The sequence below is a fragment of the Oncorhynchus mykiss genome, chromosome 20 (assembly GCF_013265735.2).
Source record: "Oncorhynchus mykiss isolate Arlee chromosome 20, USDA_OmykA_1.1, whole genome shotgun sequence".
Classification (NCBI taxonomy): Eukaryota; Metazoa; Chordata; class Actinopteri; order Salmoniformes; family Salmonidae; genus Oncorhynchus; species Oncorhynchus mykiss.
In genome coordinates this window covers 3,662,532-3,684,772 of record NC_048584.1, presented here as the reverse complement: position 1 = coordinate 3,684,772, position 22,241 = coordinate 3,662,532, and the positions used below count along the sequence as shown (strand labels likewise).

General features: G+C 40.9%; 1 protein-coding gene across 1 annotated transcript in view; it reads left to right on the top strand.

Moving 5' to 3' along the window:
• Window positions 1-22,241, top strand: part of ablim1b (actin binding LIM protein 1b) — a 66,122-nt gene that overhangs the window by 20,441 nt on the left and 23,440 nt on the right. The window contains exons 2-5 of the mRNA XM_036956457.1: window positions 2,919-3,044; window positions 10,610-10,793; window positions 10,908-11,017; window positions 18,461-18,587. Coding sequence (XP_036812352.1) covers window positions 2,919-3,044; window positions 10,610-10,793; window positions 10,908-11,017; window positions 18,461-18,587 — 547 coding nt within the window. The remainder of the gene's footprint in view (window positions 1-2,918; window positions 3,045-10,609; window positions 10,794-10,907; window positions 11,018-18,460; window positions 18,588-22,241) is intronic.

Genomic DNA, 22,241 nt, shown 5'->3' with positions numbered 1-22,241 from the left:
ACTGTTTGTATTCGGCCATATTCCCAGTCACCATGACATGGTTAAATGCGGTGGTTTCAGTTTTGCGTGAACGCTGCCATCTTTCCACGGTTTCTGGTTAGGGTAGGTTTTAATGGTCACAGTGGGTACAACATCTCCTATACACTTCCTGATAAACTTAGTCACCGTATTCGTCAATGTTTTTCTGTGAGTCTACCCGGAATATATAATTGTACTTTTTTTCCCACCTTTATTTAACCAGGTAGGCTAGTTGAGAACAAGTTCTCATTTACACCTGCGACCTGGCCAAGATAAAGCAAAGCAGTGCGACACAAATAACAACACAGAGTTACACATGGAATAAACAAACATATGGTCAATAATACAATAGAAAAAGTATACAGTGTGTGCAAAGAAGATAGGATAAGGGAGGTAAGGCAATAAATAGGCCCATAGTGGTGAAATAATAACAATACAGCAATTAAACATTGGAGTGATAGATGTGCAGAAGATGTATCCCAGTCTACACGATCAAAACAATCTTGAAGCACCGATTCTGATTGGTCAGACCAGCGTTGAATAGTCCTCAGAATGGGTATTTCCTGTTTTAGATTCAGCCTATATGAAGGGAGGAGCAAAATGGAGTCGTGGTCAGATTTGTTGAAGGGAAGGCGGGGGAGGGCATTGTAAGCGTTTCTGAGTAGCAGCTGAGTAGCAGTGGTCTAATGTTTTCTCAGAGCGAGTGCTGCAGTCAATGTGTTTGCAGAACTTCGGTAGCGTTTTCCTCAAGTTTGCTTTGTTAAAATCCCCAGCTACAATAATATGTGGTTTCCAGTTTGCATAAAGTCCCTTGAAGTCCTTTTGAGGACTGACGTGGTGTCAGCTTGAGGGGGAATATACACGGCTGTGACTATAACCGAAGAGAATTCTCTTGGGAGGTAATATGGTCTGCATTTGATTGTGAGGTATTCTAGGTCGGGTGGACAAAAGGACTCGAGTCTCTGTATGTTATAACAATCACACCATGAGTGGTTAATCATAAAACATACACCCCTGTCTTTCTACTTCCCAGAGAGTTCATTATTCATGTCTGCATGATATCCTTTACCGAATTGGTGTCTCCCCCGCGTGACGGTTGAGCTGACGTGTGCTAAAGTGATTAGCATGACGTTGTAAGTAAGAAGAACATTTCCCAGGACATAGACATATCTTATATGGGCAGAAAGCTTAAATTCTTGTTAATCTAACTGTACTTTCAGTATTACATTCACTTTTACAGTGAAATAATACCATGCTGTTGTTTGAGGAGAGTGCACAGTTATGTACTTAAATGTATCAATAAACCAAACCAAGGCACATTTGGGCGGACTTGATACAGTAATACAATGGTTCATTGGATCAGTCTAAAACTGTGCACATACACTGCTGCCATCTAGTGACCAAAATCTAAATGGTGTCTAGACTCCTAAGTCATATAATGGCTTTTCTATTGCATTTACCAGATCTAATGTATTCTATTCTCCTAGATTAATCTCACATTTCCAGAAACGTCAATGTGTTTCCTTTAAAATGGTATCATGAATATGCATATCCTTGCTTCAGGTCCTGAGCTACAGGCAGTTAGATTTGGGTACGTCATTTTAGCTGATTTCTTTTTTTAAAGTGTCCAATCCTTAAGTTACTGAGAACCCAGGCTGTATCACAACCGGCCATGATTGGGAGTCCGAAAGGACGGCGCACAATTGGCCCAGTGTCGTCCGGGTTTGGCCGGTGTAGGCCATCATTGTAAATAAGAATTTGTTCTTAACTGACTTGCCTAGTTAAATAAAGGTTACATTTAAATTAAATTAATGCTTATCACTCCCACAGCAGGCAAGCAATGCATTCCGCCAAGAGTCGCTATTAATCTGGCGATGAAGAAGAGGAAGGAAAGTAGGGAATCCGAGCTAGGCTGAAAATATAGGCTACACCGCCTCCTCATCCTAGTATCCTGATGGCTAATATCCAATCGCTGGAAAATAAACTTTGTGAACAATTGCAGAGGGACATCAGGGAATGCAGTGTCTTTGTTTTTGCTGAGTTGTGGTTTACGGATAATACACTACACTCTACTATTCAACCAGACGGCTTCTCCATATTTCGAATGGATCAGATGGCGATGTCTAATAAGAGTCTATGGGGGTATGTTTCCTCAAACAATTCCTGATGTACGGAAGTTGAAAACATCGCAAGCTCCTGTTCACCCAACCTGGAGTTTCTGATGTTAAAACACCAACCCCACTATACGCTGAGGAAACTCACGTGTTATTATCACAGCAAACACCAAGACGACACTCAGTGAACTGTACAAGATTATTAGCCAGCAAAAATCCTTTTACCCGGAAGCAGTCTTTATTGTTGCAGGTGACGAGAGTCAAAGATGTTAGGGGACTTGGGGTATGGAATTGTTTTAAGATGGTCAAACTATGGATCATCTAACTGTTTGATTTTGAATTTTTAGGACCTCGTTTGGTATAAAAAAATGTATTTGATAAAATGTTGATTTTGGCCTTTACTACTAAAGCCTATAGAAACATCATAAATGGCAAAAAGGACAGACCAAAAGTAAATAAGAAACATGGTTGTCATAAATCTAGGAGATATTTAAAAAATATATTTCGTACACATATTTAACGGAAATGAACTCAACACAGTCAAGTAACAACACCCCGCAGTGTTGATTCCACTGTGATTGAAATAAAACTTCATTTATTCACTGCAGTTGGTGTCAATTTCAATCGCACTGGTGTTAACCCCACTAGAATCAATAATCGGATATAACACTCACAACACTTTTAACACCCGCATGTTTGCTGTGTGTACACGCACCCCGTTTTGAACACAGTGATTTAAATACATTTTAGGTGGCCATGCTCATGCCTGTCTGTTCTCTCCTCCAGTGGCCCATGTTCAGGACCCTGCAGAAAAGCTGTGCATCCAGTGCTACAAATGTGGGGAGCCATGCAAGGGAGAGGTGCTGCGGGTCCAGTCCAAGCACTTCCACATCAAGTGCTTTACCTGCAAGGGTGAGCATGTATATATGTGTGTTTGTGTGTGTGTGCGCTCGCACGTACATGTTTGTCTGTGCGCACATGTGCGTCTGTCCCCGGACCCAAATCTCACTATTATTCCCAGTCTCTTTTCCTTGTCAACTTTGAGGAATTTGCGGTGCATGCCCTTTGGTTCAATGCACAGGGAAGTCTTCAGAAAAGGTAAGATGTGGAGGATGGTTGGAACTCTTGCAATTTTTGTCACTTTGTGGTTACTGTCTTGAGTGAGTAGTGTGCCCTTGAATGATTCATTGAATGGTAATGAATTGTATTTACATGGCACCTTTCACCTGGTCTCAAAGGGTATACATTTCCTTACTTGAGATAGGTCACGTGCTATTCTCACCCAGAACGGGAACTATGGAATTTTCATTCCAAATGATCCCACTTACTATTTTCTTTATAATATATTTTTATTCACAGAAAATTGAAAATTGAAGACGAAACATTCAGAACTTGTAATCCCACAGTGACATTATCGCCCCTCAAGCCAGGGTTAACTCTAGAGGACTTCTTGTTAGTTTGTATTGTGGGCTGAGAGAGGACATTGAAGGAAAGGCTAACATATGTAATGTTTTTTTCAGTAATAATAATCAAAGTAATACAAATTCATCAGTTTAGTCAATTGTCAGTCAATAGTATGACACAATATCAAATGTTCACTTCTTATAAACTATAATAATTTGTCTTATGCTAACAGCTGTACAATGCGCACAGTAGCAGCATCAAACAATGCCACTAAGACATTGCTCGTCCTAATAATTATATATTTATATATTTTTTAATTCCATTATTTGACTTTTAGATGTGTGTGAATTGTTAGATACTACTGCACTGGTGGAGGTAGGAACACAAGCAATAACATCTGCTAAATATGTGTATGTGACCAATAACATTTGATTTGATATGAACCACCTTTACCAAAGACTGAGATCCATAACTAGCTGCCCAACTTGTAAGTACAACTACCTCAATATACTCACAAGTCAAGCAGATATTCAGCATCCAAAAGAATAAGAATGTTCTATCATTCTCCTCTCTTTTTTAATCAAATTGAGCTGCTTCCTATGGAAACCCCCTATGAAGCGCTAACCACACTCCACTGTCTTCACAAATTTCGAAGTGATTGCTTTACAGGATCTTGACAGAAATAAGATGATATTTGCCTGTGATAGAGAAGTATTTAGTCTGCAACTAACTCACTCCTCTGGTATCCATAGAAATTACAATTAGTATTAGACCAAGAACATTGCTCAAACCACCTTTATACTAACAAAACCTTGTCTTGCTCTACAAATCTTCCTTACTGCTTACAAAAAAAGAGCTCAGTGTTGTTGAATTTCATATATTGAATGAAAAACTACCAAATACATTTCATGTTCACATTTTTTCTTACGTTTGTGAAAGATTTTTGGAAAGACTGCATACGCCAGACTACGCTCATAAAGCTTTGTCTGTCCATTTTCATGGCAACCTCATGAACAAATCCTAAGAGTCTATTGACGCACCTGTGCCGAGCAACAGCAGTGTTTGTCATACCATGATACATGCCGAAAACCGGTCATCTCAAAAAAAAACGTCAGTAGCATCCAAACGGCTAATATTACACCACTCAGGAAAGAGGACACTCTCACGAACTCGGCAGGTGTTCTCCGTTTTGCTCTACATTTCACGGGACATGTCTGAAGGTAACCCATACAAATGAACGGAGGTAGTTTAGTGGCAACAAAAATAAAAAATATGTGTCCAAAAAAACATCAGAAAATCATAAATATTCCCTGAGCTTTCTTATATCCTCCAGATATAATATAGACACTTCAAAACCACATTCCTTATGATTTATTTTTAACTTTCTTGCCATTTATGAATGTGTTTCTATGGGCTATAGTAGTAAAGATCAAATGCAACATATTATCAAATAACTGTTTATATTTTTTCATACCTAAAGGGGTCCTACAATTCAAAAGCAAATAGCTAAATGATCCATGACATAACCATCGTAAAACAATTCCATATGTTAGCTTTTAGGTTTTAAAGTCCCATTCTTGTGGGCAGATTCAGGAATTTAGACAGTACTGTTGGAGCATATATAAAGATGGCTAGCATTTCACCTCCAGAAATCTTTCTCTCTCTCTGTGTGTGTGTGTGTGTGTTTCGTGTGCATGCCTGTCTAAATCCACAGAGGCAAAGTCTATTTGTGTCCTTCTGGGCCCCTCGACCTCCAGGGCTCTGGGAAGCCTGCCATAATCCCTCTATCATAATACCAGTGGTTGGTGTGACCTGCATTAGCAATTTCCGCTAATGGCTGACGTGTCGTCCTTCCACACAAAAAATATGTGCATTCCTCTGTGAACAAGTAATTTACCCTGAACTTCCAGAGAGGCACTAGCGCATCCAATTGTACACTGTAACGGAAAACTGTAATTCATATGATAATTTTGGGTATTATCAACAGTAAAATACTCTGAAACATATTACTGCAGCATACTGTAAATTATGGTGCATTGTGGGAAAATTGTGTATAAATGATCAACATTTGGAAACAATTACCTTTCCTGAAATGTCAAACTACCTGGAAGTCTGAAAAGATAGAGTGAGTGGGCGGGGAGCTAACCATGACTGGTGGGTCTTTGAAAATGCCTATGTTATGCAACATGGACACAGTGAGCAGTTGCAGTGAGATTATCTCAAGCAAATTTGCTGATACACAAAGGAATTCAAAAACATTGAAATGGCAACATCCAATCCTGTAATACATCACATCATGGTTTCACAAATTACTTGCTTACAGTGCATTGCAAAATTGTTCATCCCCTTTATGTTTTTCCTATTTTGTTGCATTACAACCTGTAATTTAAATTGATATTAATTTGGATCATATATAAAATAGTCCGAAATTTAAAAAATAACTTGTTTCAAAAAAATGTAAACGGAAAAGTGGTGCGTGCATATATATTCACCTCCTTTGCTATGAAGGCCCTAAATAAGATCTGGTGTAACCAATTACCTTCAGAAGTCACATCATTAGTTAAATTAAGTCCACCTGTGTGGACTGTGGCTGGCTCTTCGAGCATGACAATGACCCGAAACACACAGCCAGGGCAACTAAGGAGTGGCTCCATAAGAAGCATCTTTAAGGTCCTGGAGTGGCCTAGCCAGTCTCCAGACCTGAACCCAATAGAAAATCTTTGAAGGGAGCTGAAAGTCCATATTGCCCAGCGACAGCCCCGAAACCTGAAGGATCTGGAGAAGGTCTGTATGGAGGAATGGGCCAAAATACCTGCTGCAGTGTGTGCAAATAAAAGTGCAATAAAATGCAAATTAATTACTTAAAAATCATACAATGTGATTTTCTGGATTTTTATTTTAGATTCCGTCTCTCACTTTTTAAGTGCACCTATGATAAAAATTACAGACCTCTACATGCTTTGTAAGTAGGAAAAACTGCAAAATCGGCAGTGGATCAAATACTTCTTCTCCCCACTGTATAAGGGGGCCAGTAGCTCATGCCATCTTGGACCCATGATGGTCTCCTTCTTCTCCACAGATATAAAGTCCACAAGGTGAAACATACTGTGTAAATTGAAAATGAATATGCATAATTTATAATGCTGACCAGCCAAACGCAAGCTGTGGTGTCGACTGTAACTGCTGACCCTCACTGATTCTGAATGTCCCACATTTAGCCCACTAGATTGTGTATTTGTGTCATGGTTATTTTTTTTAGACATGTCTTACTTTTCCATGCTAGTTGGTGACTTATGTATGCTCACAGGTGCATAGAATAACTTTTGTATACCTATTTGGGAGTTTCTGCCAAAGCTTGTCAATTGTGTCAGAGAACCTAGAATACCAAAGTTTTAAAAAGTGCCACCAGCAGCTCTGTCAACTCTGTTGGTATTGAGGGTTCTTGCATCTTTGCATCAAGGTTGGATGGTGGAACCTCAGAATCGAAAACAGGGCTTTTAACGCAACTAATGTTATTCCATATTCAAGAACCCAATTCACCAAGTAGTCTTTGAAACGGTCCGTTTGACTTTCAACCTCATTGTCAACCATCTCCTCGACATCACTCTCATTATCAACGGTTCTCCTCAGCCTCATCAAACTCACCCTGACCTTCGCCTTCTCCCACACCTGCAGTGTCCATCAAAGCATCCACAAACAGTTCTTCCTCAAAGTCCTGACCAACATTTCCTCTGCGCTCTCATTGGACATATAAAATATCGAAGGAACAGCAGCATTTTCTACATTATGTGTAGACTGCTCTTTTTAAATAGAGTCAGAAATCTTGACACGTTTGCAGTACTCCTTCGCCAGATGTTTGAAGTCACACTATACTCTGAATACTTCTCAGTCATTTCTGGCTCACTTTGAGGGCTGCAGCTCTGAAACACATATTGCTGAACTGAATTACTAAAGGGCAGCGATTTGCATTTACATTAATTCTTAGGAACCTTAATCATCTTTGTTGGCTGAATAGCTGCAGGAGGAAGAACTGGGGCTGGAATTAGCTGGCAGGCTAGAAAGACAGAGAATAGATTTTTAGGTGTCGAAGTGACTGCATTAACATTCAAAAACGTGTCATTTTCAGGAAACAATCACCTTGATTAATCAGAAGAGGTTGTTTAGCAATTTTCTGTAAGTTAATAACATCACAGACAACACAATTTGATAGCTGATTTGAAACGGGCCTTGAAATATGTTAGAAGTCCCGTTATGTTAACGTTGTCGTTTTATGTGTCGATATCCTACTCAGTCCAATAAATTAACGTTAAGCTACATTTCACCTGCCTTTTTACACTGGTAACTTAAGCAGAAGTAAAATAATTTTAACATACTTTTCTACGGAATATTATTACAAAAATTATCCAGTTACTTAATGTCCAAATTGGATAAGAAATATAATTTACCATTGAAGTTTAACGTTGTTAACAAAATCACGGCACGAGCTCAATTGTCACATCCTAGCCATACGTAATCCTGCCGAAGGCGGGACAGACTCGGGTCACATGACATCGGCTGAGTCTGACTCTCAGCCGAATGGCCCGACTCTCAGCCGGAATCGGCCCAGCACCAATGTGCTAACTGGGAGTACAATATGGGTTTCAGTCGATAAACTAAAGTTAGCTAGCTAGGTGGCTTGCCGGAAACTTACTTAGCTAGGCACCATATTTGTCATCTGCCCTCTTGATGCTGGCATCGGCTGTAGCTGAGCTTCTAACGTTAGCTATCCCAAAAATGTCCAGTTGAAACATGTATGGTTGAATGTCACAATGTAGATAATAGAACATCAAAAATACTCTCTGGTCGAATTCGTGTTGATGAGAGAAATCACTTGAAGCCATTGCGTCTGGTCAGTTCTTTCAGTTTTGCCCAAAGGATGTTGTTGTTAGTGGTGCCTCTTGGAGGAGTGCCGGAGGCTAGAACAGGAAGCACCACCCAACACAAGTTGTAGTCTTTCAGAGACTGGAAGAAAATATGTGTGCTTGTATATTTAGCAATGAATCCGCTGATTGGAACATCGCTGAAAGACGTCCAATGGCTCTATCGAACACGGACAAACATATCTACATGCACAAAAATGTATAGTATACAGCTGTAGTTGGAAGTTTACAAACACTTAGGTTGGAGTCATTAAAACTCATTTTTCAACCACTCCACAAATTTCTTGTTAACAAACTATAGTTTTGGCAAGTCGGTTAGGACATCTACTTTGTGCATGACACAAGTAATTTTTCCAACAATTGTTTATAGACCGATTACTTCACTTATTCATTTTATCACAATTCCAGTGGGTCAGACGTTTACATACAGTACACTAAGCTGACTGTGCCTTTAAACAGCTTGGAAAATTCCAGAAATTTATGTCATGGCTTTAGAAGCTTCTGATAGGCTAATTGACATCAATTGAGTCATTTGGAGGTGTACCTGTGGATGTATTTTAAGGCCTACCTTCAAACTCAGTGCCTCTTTGCTTGACATCATGGAAAAATCAAAAGAAATCAGCCAAGACCTCAGAGAAAAAATTGTAGACCTCCACAAGTTCGGTTCATCCTTGGGAGCAATTTCCAAATGCCTAAAAGTACCACGTTCATCTGTACAAACAATAGTATACAAGTATAAACACCATTGGACCGCTCAGGAAGGAGACGCGTTCTGTCTCCTAGAGATGAACGTACTTTGGTGCGAAAAGTGCAAATCAATCCCAGAACAACAGCAAAAGACCTTGTGAAGAAGCTGGAGGAAACAGATACAAAATTATCTATATCCACAGTAAAACGAGTCCTATATCGACATAACCTGAAAGGCCGCTCAGCAAGGAAGAAGCCACTGCTCCAAAACTGCCATAAAAAAGCCAGACTACGGTTTGCAACTGCACATGGGGACAAAGATCGTACTTTTTGGAGAAATGTCTGAAAAAGCTTGTGCGAGCAAGGAGGCCTACAAACCTGACTCAGTTACACCAGTTCCGACAGGAGTCATGGGCCAAAATTCACCCAACTTATTGTGGGTAGCTTGTGGAAGGCTACCTAAAATGTTTGACCCAAGTTAAACAATTTAAAGGAAATGCTACCAAATACTAATTGAGTGTATGTAAACTTCTGCCCCACTGGGAATGTGATGAAAGAAATAAAAACTGAAATAAATAATTATTTCCACTATTATTCAGACCATGCACATTCTTAAATAAAGTGGTGATCCTAATTGACCTAAGACAGGGAATTTTTAACCGGATTAAATATCAGGAATTGTGAAAAACTGAGTTTAAATGTATTTGGCTAAGGTGTATGTAAACTTGTGACTTCAACAGTGACTTCAACTGTATTTTGTCCAAATCGTGCAGCCATATTCTGACATACTTCTGGAATCCTCCATTACTCAAATTGGAGCTACTGTGTAAATCAAATCACATTTTATTTGTCTCATGTGCCGAATACAACCTTACAGTGAAATGCTTACTTACAAGCCCTTAACCAACAATGCAGTTTTGAGAAAATACCAACAAAAAAGTGTGAGATATGAATAACTAATAGTTAAAAAGCAGCAGTAAATAACAATGGCAGTTCAAAACCGGGCACCGATGTCGGGGTAATTGAGGTAATATGTACATGTGGGTAGAGTTATTAAAGTGACTATGCATAGATAATAACAGAGAGTAGCAGCAGCGGAAAGGGGGAGGGGGATTCCAAATAGTCTGGGTAGTCATTTAATTAGCTGTTCATGAGTCTTTTGGCTTGGGGGAAGAAGCTGTTTAGAAGCCTCTTGGACATAGACTTGGCACTCCAGTACCGCTTGCCGTGCGATAGCAGAAAGAACAGTCTATGACTAGGGTGGCTGGAGTCTTGACATTTTTTTTGTCTGAGATTACTAATTAATTGCAGCATAATGCTACCTACAACCATTTTATGTGGGAAGAAATTAAATGTTTTATTTTGTGAAGAAATGAAGGCAAAATTTTGATGAAGATGGATTCTGAGATAACTTTTCTAATTTTAGCATGTATGCTAAGCGAATACATGTTGTGTTTGTGTGTTCAGTGTGCGGGTGCGACTTGGCTCAGGGAGGTTTCTTCATGAAGAACGGGGACTACCTGTGCACGTTGGACTACCAGCGGCTCCATGGCACATGCTGCAATGGCTGTGGGAGCTTTGTAGAGGGAGAGGTGGTCACTGCTCTCGGCAAGACGTACCATCCGGCCTGTTTCGTCTGCACAATCTGCAAGTAAGATCATTGTGCTACCACATGCACATGCATATACACACACAGACACAGACACGCACATACACATACTGTAGACGTATCTCTTCTCTCACTCTCTCTCTCTCTCACTCTCAGACGACCATTTCCTACTGGAGATCGTGTCACCTTTAATGGGAAAGACTGTCTCTGTCAACACTGCATCCACCCTATGTCCCCTACCCCCAAAGACATCAGCAGCTCCAGCAGTAAGTGTGTGGTGTCCGTGCATGCGTGCAACTGTGTGTGTCCATACGTGCATGTGTGTGTGTGGGTGAGTGAGGGGTGTCCAAATCATTTTTGAGGATCCCTTACCACAGGTGTCATAAATTTCATCCGGCTGTGGTGAGTTTTTTTTTCTCGTGGGATGATTGTTTCTGTTAACATGATTTAGATTGTCTCATTTATCAACCCTCCCTTTCCGTCATTGTAAATAAGAATTTGTTCTTAACAGACTTTCCTAGTTAAATAAAGCCTAAATAACATTTTTAAAATCCAATTGTTGGATATCTTCACTCTAGCTGGATTCCAATAGGAATTACACATCACTTTGCAAGCCAGCATAATGTGACTTGTAAACCAGGAGTTTCCGACCACTGTGTTAGGCTATAACTAGGCCCTCAAAGAAAGTCCATATGATTTATGTAATGTCATAAAGAGTTTCATTTTAAAGGTTAATAAGGCTGGTGGAATAATTCATAGATGGTTCTAAGAAGAACCCTTCAAAGAGAGTTCTAGGAAGAACCTTTAGATGATAAAAAAGGGTTTGGTAGAACCATTTATAGAGGGTTCTAGGCAGGACCCATCATAAAGGAGACAAGCCAAAGAACCTTACTTAGTAGCTTTTTTTTATCTAAGAGTGTATAACCTCTCGAACATTAGTCTATCCTAGACCGCTTCCTGTCACCCTGCCCAGACAGAGTGGGAGAGGTGTCCATAGTTCACTGGACAAATGGAACAACAATGGATCCACCCAAGTAAGGAAAATTATGTTGAAAAATAATCTGTCTTATATGGATGTTGAAAAGACGCCTTATACGTTCGTCAAAAATATGTAGTTTCCAGACTTTGAAAATGTGTATTTTCCAGGCATTAAAATCCGGTGCGTTTTAGGTGCTCAATGAAACGTGAAAATACATATTTTTTGGTCATTGATTCTAAGGCCAAATTTCAACTTGCTATACATGGTCAATTAAGTAAGATTATATGACAATAATAATTTTAACCCCTTTCCCACCGATGAAGTCCCCGGTCATTCTGGAGATTTATGGTGGTGATGGAGGCAGACCAACAGTGGGTGAAGTACGGCAGGTCTGCGGTAGCTGGAAGGCAACCAGCCATTTCACCCCTCCGGCCCTGCTGAGTATCAGTCTGGAGTGCAAAGCCCCTTGCCATCTCCCTCTGAGGCAGAGTGCTTCAAGCTGTTTCTGACAGAGGAGCTGGTGGGAGACATATTAGAGGAGACCAATCAATTTGCCTTGGAGCTACAGGAGAAGAGAGAGCCAAGAGTGAGGGGCGGCTCGCTAAATGGGTGACAACCACAATTAGTGAAATGTATACCTTCCTGGTGACAGTCCTTCTCATCTGAATAGTAAATAACACCATAAGAGAACACTGGAGCACAGATCCTATGTTTGCAACTCCCTTCTTTGTCACTCTCTTTTCCCTTCCTAGTTCTGCTGTGATGCCTGCATTTCGTAAACAAGGCTACTGCCAACCTAAATGACCAATTTTATACAAATCAATGTTCTTACCAGCATGACATCAGCATTTGGTCTGGTCTTTGTGCCATACAAAAACCTATGCATTGACGAGTCCCTGATGTTATGGAAGCGTAGGCTAGCTTTCTCTCAGTACATTCCCTCCAAAATGCACAGGTTTGGGGTCAAGTTCTTTGTTATGTGCGACGTGAATACAGGATTTGTCTAGGACAATATAGTCTACACAGGGTCCATCACTGACATCCAACATTGTGAGGGGCTTGGGGTGTCCGGGTCCATGGTGTTGACCATGCTGGCTCCACTTCTTAGGAACGGACACACTTTGTACGTGGACAATCGGTACAGTCCCACACTCTTCCAGCATCTGCTCTTCAACTGCAAAGTGGCCTGTGGCACAGTCCTGTCAAACATGAAGGGGATGCCAGTATTTCGGAAGCAGGAAGATGAGGAAGTGGAGTTCAATGAGAACGGTCAACAGCTGACAGTAAAATAGCATGACAAACAAGACGTCCATGTCCTCTGCATTGTCCATACAGCAACCCTGTCGGCCACAGGGAAGGTCGACCACCTGACGGGAGAGGGAAAGATCAAAGCAGACTGTGTACTGTAACCTCAAAATGGGGGTAGTGAATAAGGTGAACATGATGAACAGTTTTGTGGAATGCGCTGAGAAAACTACAAAGTGGTATAAGAAGATATTTTTCCATCTGATCGGCATTCATTTCTCAATAGCCACATACTTCAAAGTCATCTTACAGCTGAAAATATTACTGAACTAGTTTTTTATTTTATTTTAGAATTGGACATAAAGTTCCAATATGCAATTATATTGACAATAGCTCACCCACCTACCCCCTCCCACTTCTTCATTCTCCCCACTCCATTTCCCCATAGGTGGGATGATTACCTACTGAAAGTACAAAAAGAACCTCATGACAGAGCTGCTGGAGGATTACTTGGAGGGTGGGAGTGCAGTTTTGGTTGTTCAATTACTATATGAATATTGAAATATGGGTTATGCATATTTATAATGAAATGACAGTTGTCAGTCTTTTCTTGACGTTTTTCTTTCTTCTAGTAAAACTAGTTAGTTTGCTTCAACCACTACTACTACTTCAATTAAATGAACAACCATTACATATAGGTTCAAACAGTATGTTACTAGCATACAAAAGCTGGCCACAATCTTCGGCAAGAAAGATGTTCAGTGTAATTATGTGTGTGGTTTCTGAAAGTACAGAATAAAGAGGAATTATTAGTAATTACACAGAACAAAAAGATAAACGCAACATGCAACAATTTCAAAGATTTTACTGAGTTACAGTTCATATAAGGAAATCAGTCAATCGAAATAAATTCATTTGGCCCTAATCTATGGATTTCAGATGACTGGGAATACAGACATGCATTTGTTGGGTTCAGATACCTTAAAAAAAGGTACGGGTATGGATTAGAAAACCAGTCAGTATCTGGTGTAGCCACCATTTGCCTCATGCAGCATGACACATCTCCTTCGCATAGGATGATCAGGCAGTTGATTCTGTCCTGTGGAATGTTGTCCCACTTCTCTAAGTATCAGACCCTTTTTTTCAATTTTTGACTAAAATGACATACCCAAATATAATTGCTCAGGACCTGAAGCAAGGATATGCATATTTTTTCTACCGTTTGAAAGGAAACACTTTGGAGTTTGTGGAAATGTAAAATTAATGTGGGAGAAAAAAACACATTAGATCTGGTAAAAGATAATACAAAGAAAATAAACGTTTTTGTAATTACAATCATCTATTAAATGCAAGAGAAAGGCCATCATGTATTTTTCCAGCCCAGGTGCAATTTTGATTTTGGCCACTAGATGTGCAACATTTTAGACTGATCCAATGAACCATTGCAGATCTGTTCAAAATGTTGTATCGAGACTGCCTAAATGTGCCTAATTGATTTATTAATACAATTTCAATTTCATAATTGTGCACTCTCCTCAAACAATAGCATGATATTCTTTCACTGTAATAGCTTCTGTAAATTGGAAAGTGTAGTTAGATTAACAGGAATTTAAGCTTCTGCCCATATCAGATATGTCTATGTCCTGGGATTTTATTTTACTTACAACCTCATGCTAATCACATTAGCCTACATTAACTCAACCGTCCTGCGGGGGTGGCACCAATCCCATAAAGGCTAATGGTTGTGCAAAGTTGCTGGTTATTGGCGGGAACTGGAACACACTGTCGTACACGGCGATCTAGAGCATCCCAAATATGCTGGCCATCTGGCCGGTACAGTAGAAACCAAGATTCTTCCCTGAAGTGCACACTTCTCTGGCATGCCAGTGGCCATAGAAGGTGAACATTTGTCCACTGAAGTCAATTACGATGCCGAACTGCAGTCAGGTCAAGACGCTGGTGAGGACGAGTATGCAGATGACCTTCCCTGGGACGGTTTCTGACAGCATGTGCAAAAATTATTTGGTTGTACGAACCCACAGTTTCACCAGATGTCTGGGTGGCTGGTCTTAGGTGAAGAAGCCGGATGTGGAGGTCCTGGCTGGCGTGGTTACACGTGCTCTATGGTTATGGAGGCCAGATGGCGTATCTGCCAAATACTCTAAAATGACGTTGAGGCGGCATATGGTAGAGAAATTCATTCAACATTCAATTATCTGGCGACATCTCCGGTGGATATTCCTGCAGTCAGCATGCCAATTACATGCTCCCTCGAAACTTGAGACATCTGTGGCATTGTGTTGTGTGACAAACTGAACATTTTAGAGTGGCCTTTTATTGTCCCCAGCACTAGGTGCACCTGTGTAATGATCATGCTGAAAATGGCACTGGGCAGATAGGGCTGCCTTGCTCCTAGCTCTTAGGAAACTTTGCAGTATTTCTTTTTTTTATGTGTTATTTCTTACAGAATTTTTGGGGCGTTTCTACATACAGCCAGGATGATCTGTTGGATATTAGAGCGACGGTAACTCACCAGCATTACAACCAGGAATAGGACTTTCCCAAATCGGATCCTTTGTTCGTACCCCACAGGGCAAATTAACTGATTCCTATTCTCATCGGTAAAAGTCACAGCCGTGTATATTCCCCCTCAAGCCGATACCACAACGGCCCTCAAAGAACTTAACTGCACTTTATGCAAACTGGAAACCACATATCCTGAGGGCGCAATTATTGTAGCAAAGCACATTTGACAAAAATGCGAGTGAATTTCTATCGACAAAAACTGTAGTGCCTTGCAAAAGTATTCAGTCCAAATTGGTGACATGAAATTAAAAATATATTGTGTTAAATATTCTAAAAAATAAAAACAGAAAAGTGGTGCGTGCAAATGTAATCACCCCTTTGCTATGAAGCCCCTAAATAAGATCTGGTGCAACCAATTACCTTCAGAAGTCACGTAGTTAGTTAAATAAAGTCCACCTGTGTGCAATCTAAGTGCCACATGATCTGTCACATGATCTCAGTAAAAATATACTCCTGTTCTGTTTCGTAGCTTTCATGCTACGGTAAGGCTAGGAAGTAGACTTGTATTTGGGGTGATGATCTGTGAGGTGATAACATTTTATTTGCTTTGTGATTTGCCAAAAACTGTAAATGACTTATTAAGTCATGTGCTCCGGTTCTTGTATACACTGTAACACGTACGTTGAAGATTTGTAATATGCTGAAAAGTGGCCAAACTAAATTCAGATTTTTCAGGCAATGGGTGCAGCCATCTTTGACTTGATTTATTTGCATTTTATAGTGAATGGCATTCTGGGATCAGGGAGTTTTTGCTTGTCAAATATAAACATGGCTGCCATCATAAAGAATTAGCTGTTAGATTAGCTGACAAGCATCTCTTTTCAAAACAATATACATCTCTCCCTTGTGGTCACGAGAGATCAAATCAAATTCTATTGGTCACACACACATGGTTATCAGATGTTATTGCGAGTGTAGCGAAATGCTTATGCTTCTAAACTCAGCCAAAAAGAAAGGTCCTCTCACTGTCAACTGCATTTATTTTCAGCAAAACTTAACATGTGTAAATATTTGTATGAACATAGCGAGATTTAACAACTGAGACATAAACTGAACAAGTTCCACAGACATGTGACTAACAGAAATTGAATAATGTGCCCCTGAACAAAGGAGGGGGGGTCAAAATCAGAAGTAACAGTCTATCTTGTGTGGCCACCAGTTGCATTAAACACTGCAGTGCAATCATGGATTGCACCAGATGTTCCACTTGCTGTGAGATGTTACTCTACTCTTCCACCAAGGCACCTGCAAGTTCCCGGACATTTCTGGGGGGAATGGTCCTAGCCCTCACCCTCTGATCCAACAGGTCCCAAACGTGCTCAATGGGATTGAGATCCGGGCTCTTCGCTGGCCATGGCAGTACACTGACATTCCTGTATTGCAGGAAATCATGCACAGAACGAGCAGTATGGCAGGTGGCATGTCAGGATGAGCCTCCAGGAAGGGAACCACATGTGGGAGGAGGATGTCTCCCCTGTAACATGCAGCGTTGAGATTGCCTGCACTGACAACAAGATTGCCTGCACTGACAATCATCCAATGATGATGTGACACATCACCCCAGACCATCCACCTCCAAATCGATCCTGCTCCAGAGTACAGGCCTCGGTGTAACACTCATTCCTTCAACGATAAATGCGAATTCGACCATCACCCCTGGTGAGACAAAACCACGACTCGTCAGCAAAGAGCACTTTTTGCCAGTCCTGTCTGGTCCAGCGACTGTGGGTTTGTGCCCATAGGTGACGTTGTTGCCGGTGATGTCTGGGGAGGACCTGTCTTACAACAGGCCTACAAACCCTTAGTCCAGCCTCTCTCAGCCTATTGCAGACAGTCTGACCACTGATGGAGGGATTGCGCATTCCTGGTGTAACACGGGCAGTTGTTGTTGCCCTCCTGTACCTGCCCCACAGATGTGATGTTCGGATGTACCGATCCTGTGCAGGTGTTGTTACACGTGGTCTGCCACTGCGAGGACGATCAGCTGTCCATCCTGTCTCCCTGTAGTGCTGTCTTAGGCGTCTCACAGTATGGACATTGCAATTTTTTGTCCTGGCCACATCTGCAGTCCTCATGCCTCCTTGCAGCATGCCTAAGGCACATTCACGCAGATGAGCAGGGACCCTGGGCATCTTTCTTTTGGTGTTTTTTCAGAGTCAGTGGAAAGGCCTCTTTAGTATCCTTAGTCTTCATAACTGTGACCTTAATTGCCTACCGTCTGTAAGCTGTTAGTGTCTTAACGACCGTTCCACAGGTGCATGTTCATTAATTGTTTATGGTTCATTGAACAAGCATGGGAATAGTGTTTAAACCCTTTACAATAAAGATTTGTGAAGTTATTTAGATTTTTATTAATTATCTGTGAAAGAGAAGGTCCTGGAAAAGGGATGTTTCTTCTATGTTGTTATTACTGTCACGTGTGCTACCTCTCCGACCTCTAGGTCACCAAGCTGCTCATTAGGACACACACCTGTCACCATCATTACGCGCCCCTGCGCGTCATCAGACTCACCTGGACTCCATCACTTCCCTGATTACATTTTGGTTCCTTCCCCAGGCGTCATTTTTTTTTCATGTTTTGTATTATGTTGCATTTATTTATTAACACTCAGTCCCTGAACTTGCTTGACGACTGTCAGCAGACATCGTTACAATTACCTTCATGTATTTATATAATCAGTATTTTATGGGTAAAAAAACCTGGAGCCTCATGTATTGAATGTTATATTGAAAACATAAATCACTTTGTGCCCTTGGACAATGAGGAGTTTTCTATTAGCTCACATCGCCACCTAATGGTTTAATTTGAAAGATAAATCATAGGTGTGTGTGCGCTTTTGTGTATGCCATGTCTGCTCTGTCTTTCTGATAATGCTAAAAGTGTGTTTGTGTGTTTCAGACTGTGCAGGCTGTGGTAGGGACATTAAGAATGGCCAGGCCCTATTGGCTCTGGAAAGACAGTGGCACCTTGGCTGCTTCAAGTGCAAGGCCTGTGGCAAAGTGCTGAGCGGGGAGTACATCAGCAAGTGAGTAATCATCAACTGCAACACACTCAATCAAGCCTCTCTTAATCTCTATACCCTCCCCCCTCTCTCTTTCTCTCTTAGGCTGTGACCGAAAACCTGTGCTTCCCTTCTAAATAGTAATCTGATTGGGAATATGAAATTACAACCTTATAATAGGTGAAATTTCAAATATTGGGGCACAAAGGGGGGGTGTTCTACTAAGCTATATGGAATTGTTTTAAGGTCACAACACCGGTCTGAAGTGAGCTTCACCAGGGCAGTCCCGTTATCTCTACTATACTGCTTACACAGACAAGTTATATTTGCATGAATTAAAATATTCATAATGAATGAATTGTTAACGTTTGGTTCATGCATGTGACCCAACAATACCCCACAAAGCTTCTTCTCTCCAAGCTGAGAACTTGAAACTGAGATATCCCTTTCATTCTCAAAACAAGGTTCTGGGCGTACTGCCAAATTGCAGATACTGATAGTGAGGATTCCTCTCAGGCACATTCAATCAGTCACTTGCATGAACACAGAAATTAATTTATAGAAAAGGACAAACAAATGTTCCACTACATTCCCTACTCTTATCACTCACTCTGATAATTATCATAACATTTTATTAATTTAGTTATTACTTAAACTATCAAATGAGTAAGTAAACAATGAATGCATACAACCATAGACACTTTCAAACCCTTCATTCCGGAAATTTCTGGTTTTTCTTGCAGACCTTCACTAGAAAGCTCGACAGGCAGAATCAGTCATGCAGTTTGTGACGCCAAATTCTTGTGGAAACTCTACACGAGACACTCGAAGTCAATCTTAAATGAATAACTCTTTAACCTCTAGTGACTCCCCATCCCGGGTCCGGGAGCGTAATCATCGACTGACACTAATTAGCATAATGCAACGGACATAAACATTACTAGAAAATATTCCTATTCATGAAAATCACAAGTGAAATATATTGAGACACAGCTTAGCCTTTTGTTAATCACCCTGTCATCTCAGATTTTCAAAATATGGTTTACAGCCAAAGCAAGACAAGCATTTGTGTAAGTTTATCGATAGCCTAGCATAGCATTATGTCCAGCTAGCAGCAGGTAACTTGGTCACGAAAATCAGAAAAGCAATCAAATTAAATAGTTTACCTTTGATGAGCTTCGAATGTTTCACTCACGAGACTCCCGGTTAGATAGCCAATGTTCCTTTTTTCCCAAGATATTATTTTTGTAGGCGAAATAGCTCCGTTTGTTCTTCACATTTGGCTGAGAAACCGACCGGAAATTGCGGTCACGGAAACGGAAAAATATTCCAAATTAGCTCCATAATATCGACAGAAACATGGCAAACGTTGTTTATAATCAATCCTCAAGGTGTTTTTCAAATATCTATTCGATAATATATCCACCTATATCTATATCTATACCTATATATCCACATATTATATATCCACCGGGACAGGTTTTTCAGTAGGACCGATTGGAAAAATAGCTACCTCTGTATTTTACGCGAGATTCACTCTGAGAGCCATCAGGTGACCACTTACACAATGTAGCCGCTTACGGGTATTCTTCAACATAAATGCGTAAAACTACGTCACAATGCTGTAGACACCTTGGGGAATACGTAGAAAAAGTAATCTGGTTGATAACCCATTCACTGCTCAATAGGGACGCATTGGAACGCAGAGCTTTCAAAACATGAGGCACTTCCGGATTGGATTTTTCTCAGGCTTTCGCCTGCAATATCAGTTCTGTTATACTCACAGACAATATTGTTACAGTTTTGGAAACTTTAGAGTGTTTTCTATCAATTATATGCATATTCTAGCATCTTGTCCTGACAAAATATCCCGTTTACTTTGGGAACGTTATTTTTCCAAAAATGAAAATACTGCCCCTTAATAACAACAAGCTAAAAAGGTCACAGTGAAACTCAGATGCATAAAGTTCAGGCTGAAGTGAGCTTCACCAGGGCAGTCCCATTCGTTCTCTTATATACTGCTTACACACACAAGTTATATTTGCATGATTTACAGTTACAGTTGAAGTCGGAAGTTTACATACACTTAGGTTGGAGTAATTAAAACTCATTTTTCAACCACCGTCATTTTTCCAACAATTGTTTACAGACAGATAATTTCATTTATAATTCACTGTATCACAATTCCAGTGGGTCAGAAGTTTACATCCACTAAGTTGACTGTGCCTTTAAACAGCATGGAAAATTCCAGAAAATTATGTCATGGCTTTAGAAGCTTCTGATAGGCTAATTGACAAATTGGAGGTGTACTGGTGGATGTATTTCAAGGCCTACCTTCAAACTCTGTGCCTCTTTGCTTGACATCATGGAAAATCAAAATAAATCAGCCAAGACCTCAGAAAAGCAATTGTAGACCTCCACAAGTCTTGTTCATCATTGGTAGCAATTTCCAAATGCCTGAAGGTATCACGTTCATCTATATAAACAATAGTACGCATGTATAAACACCACGAGACCACGCAGCCATCATACCGCTCAGGAAGGAGACGCGTTCTGTCTCCTAGGGATGAACGTACTTTGGTGCGAAAAGTGCAAAACAATCCCAGAACAACAGCAAAGGACCTTGTGAAGATGCTGGAGGAAACGGGTACAAAATATCTTTATCCACAGTAAAACGTGACCTGAGTTAAAAGTCAGGAATTGTGAATCTGAGTTTAAACGTATTTGGCTAAGATGTATGTAAACTTCCGACTTCAACTGTATACTGTATTTTGTACAATCTGTTGCATCTTGCCTATGCCGCACGGATATCGCGCATCAATATACACTGCTCAAAAAAAATTAAGGGACACATCCTAGATCTGAATGAATTAAATATACTTTTTTCTTTACATAGTTGAATGTGCTGACAACAAAATCACACAAAAATTATCAATGGAAATCAAATTTATCAACCCATGGAGGTCTGGATTTGGAGTCACACTCAAAATTAAAGTGGAAAACCACACTACAGGCTGACCCAACTTTGATGTAATGTCCTTTAAACAAGTCAAAAGGAGGCTCAGTAGTGTGTGTGGCCTCCACGTGCCTGTATGACCTCCCTACAACGCCTGGGCATGCTCCTGATGAGGTGGCGGATGGTCTCCTGAGGGATCTCCTCCCAGACCTGGACTAAAGCATCCGCCAACTCCTGGACAGTCTGTGGTGCAATGTGGCATTAGTGGATGTAGCGAGACAAGATGTCCCAGATGTGCTCAATTGGATTCAGGTCTGGGGAACGGGTGGGCCAGTCCATAGCATCAATGCCTTCCTCTTGCAGGAGCTGCTGACACACTCCAGCCACATGAGGTCTAGCATTGTATTGCATTAGGAGGAACCCAGGGCCAACCGCACCAGCATATGGTCTCACAAAGGGTTTGAGGATCTCATCTTGGTACCTAATGGCAGTCAGGCTACCTCTGGCGAGCACATGGTGGGCTGTGCGGCCCCTCAAAGAAATGCCACCCCACACCATGACTGACCCACCATGACTGACTCCAGACTGTCACGTCTGTTACGTGCTCAGTGTGAACCTGCTTTCATCTGTGAAGAGCACAGGGCGCCAGTGGCGAATTTGCCAATCTTGGTGTTCTCTGGCAAATGAAAAACGTCCCGCACGGTGTTGGGCTGTAAGCACAG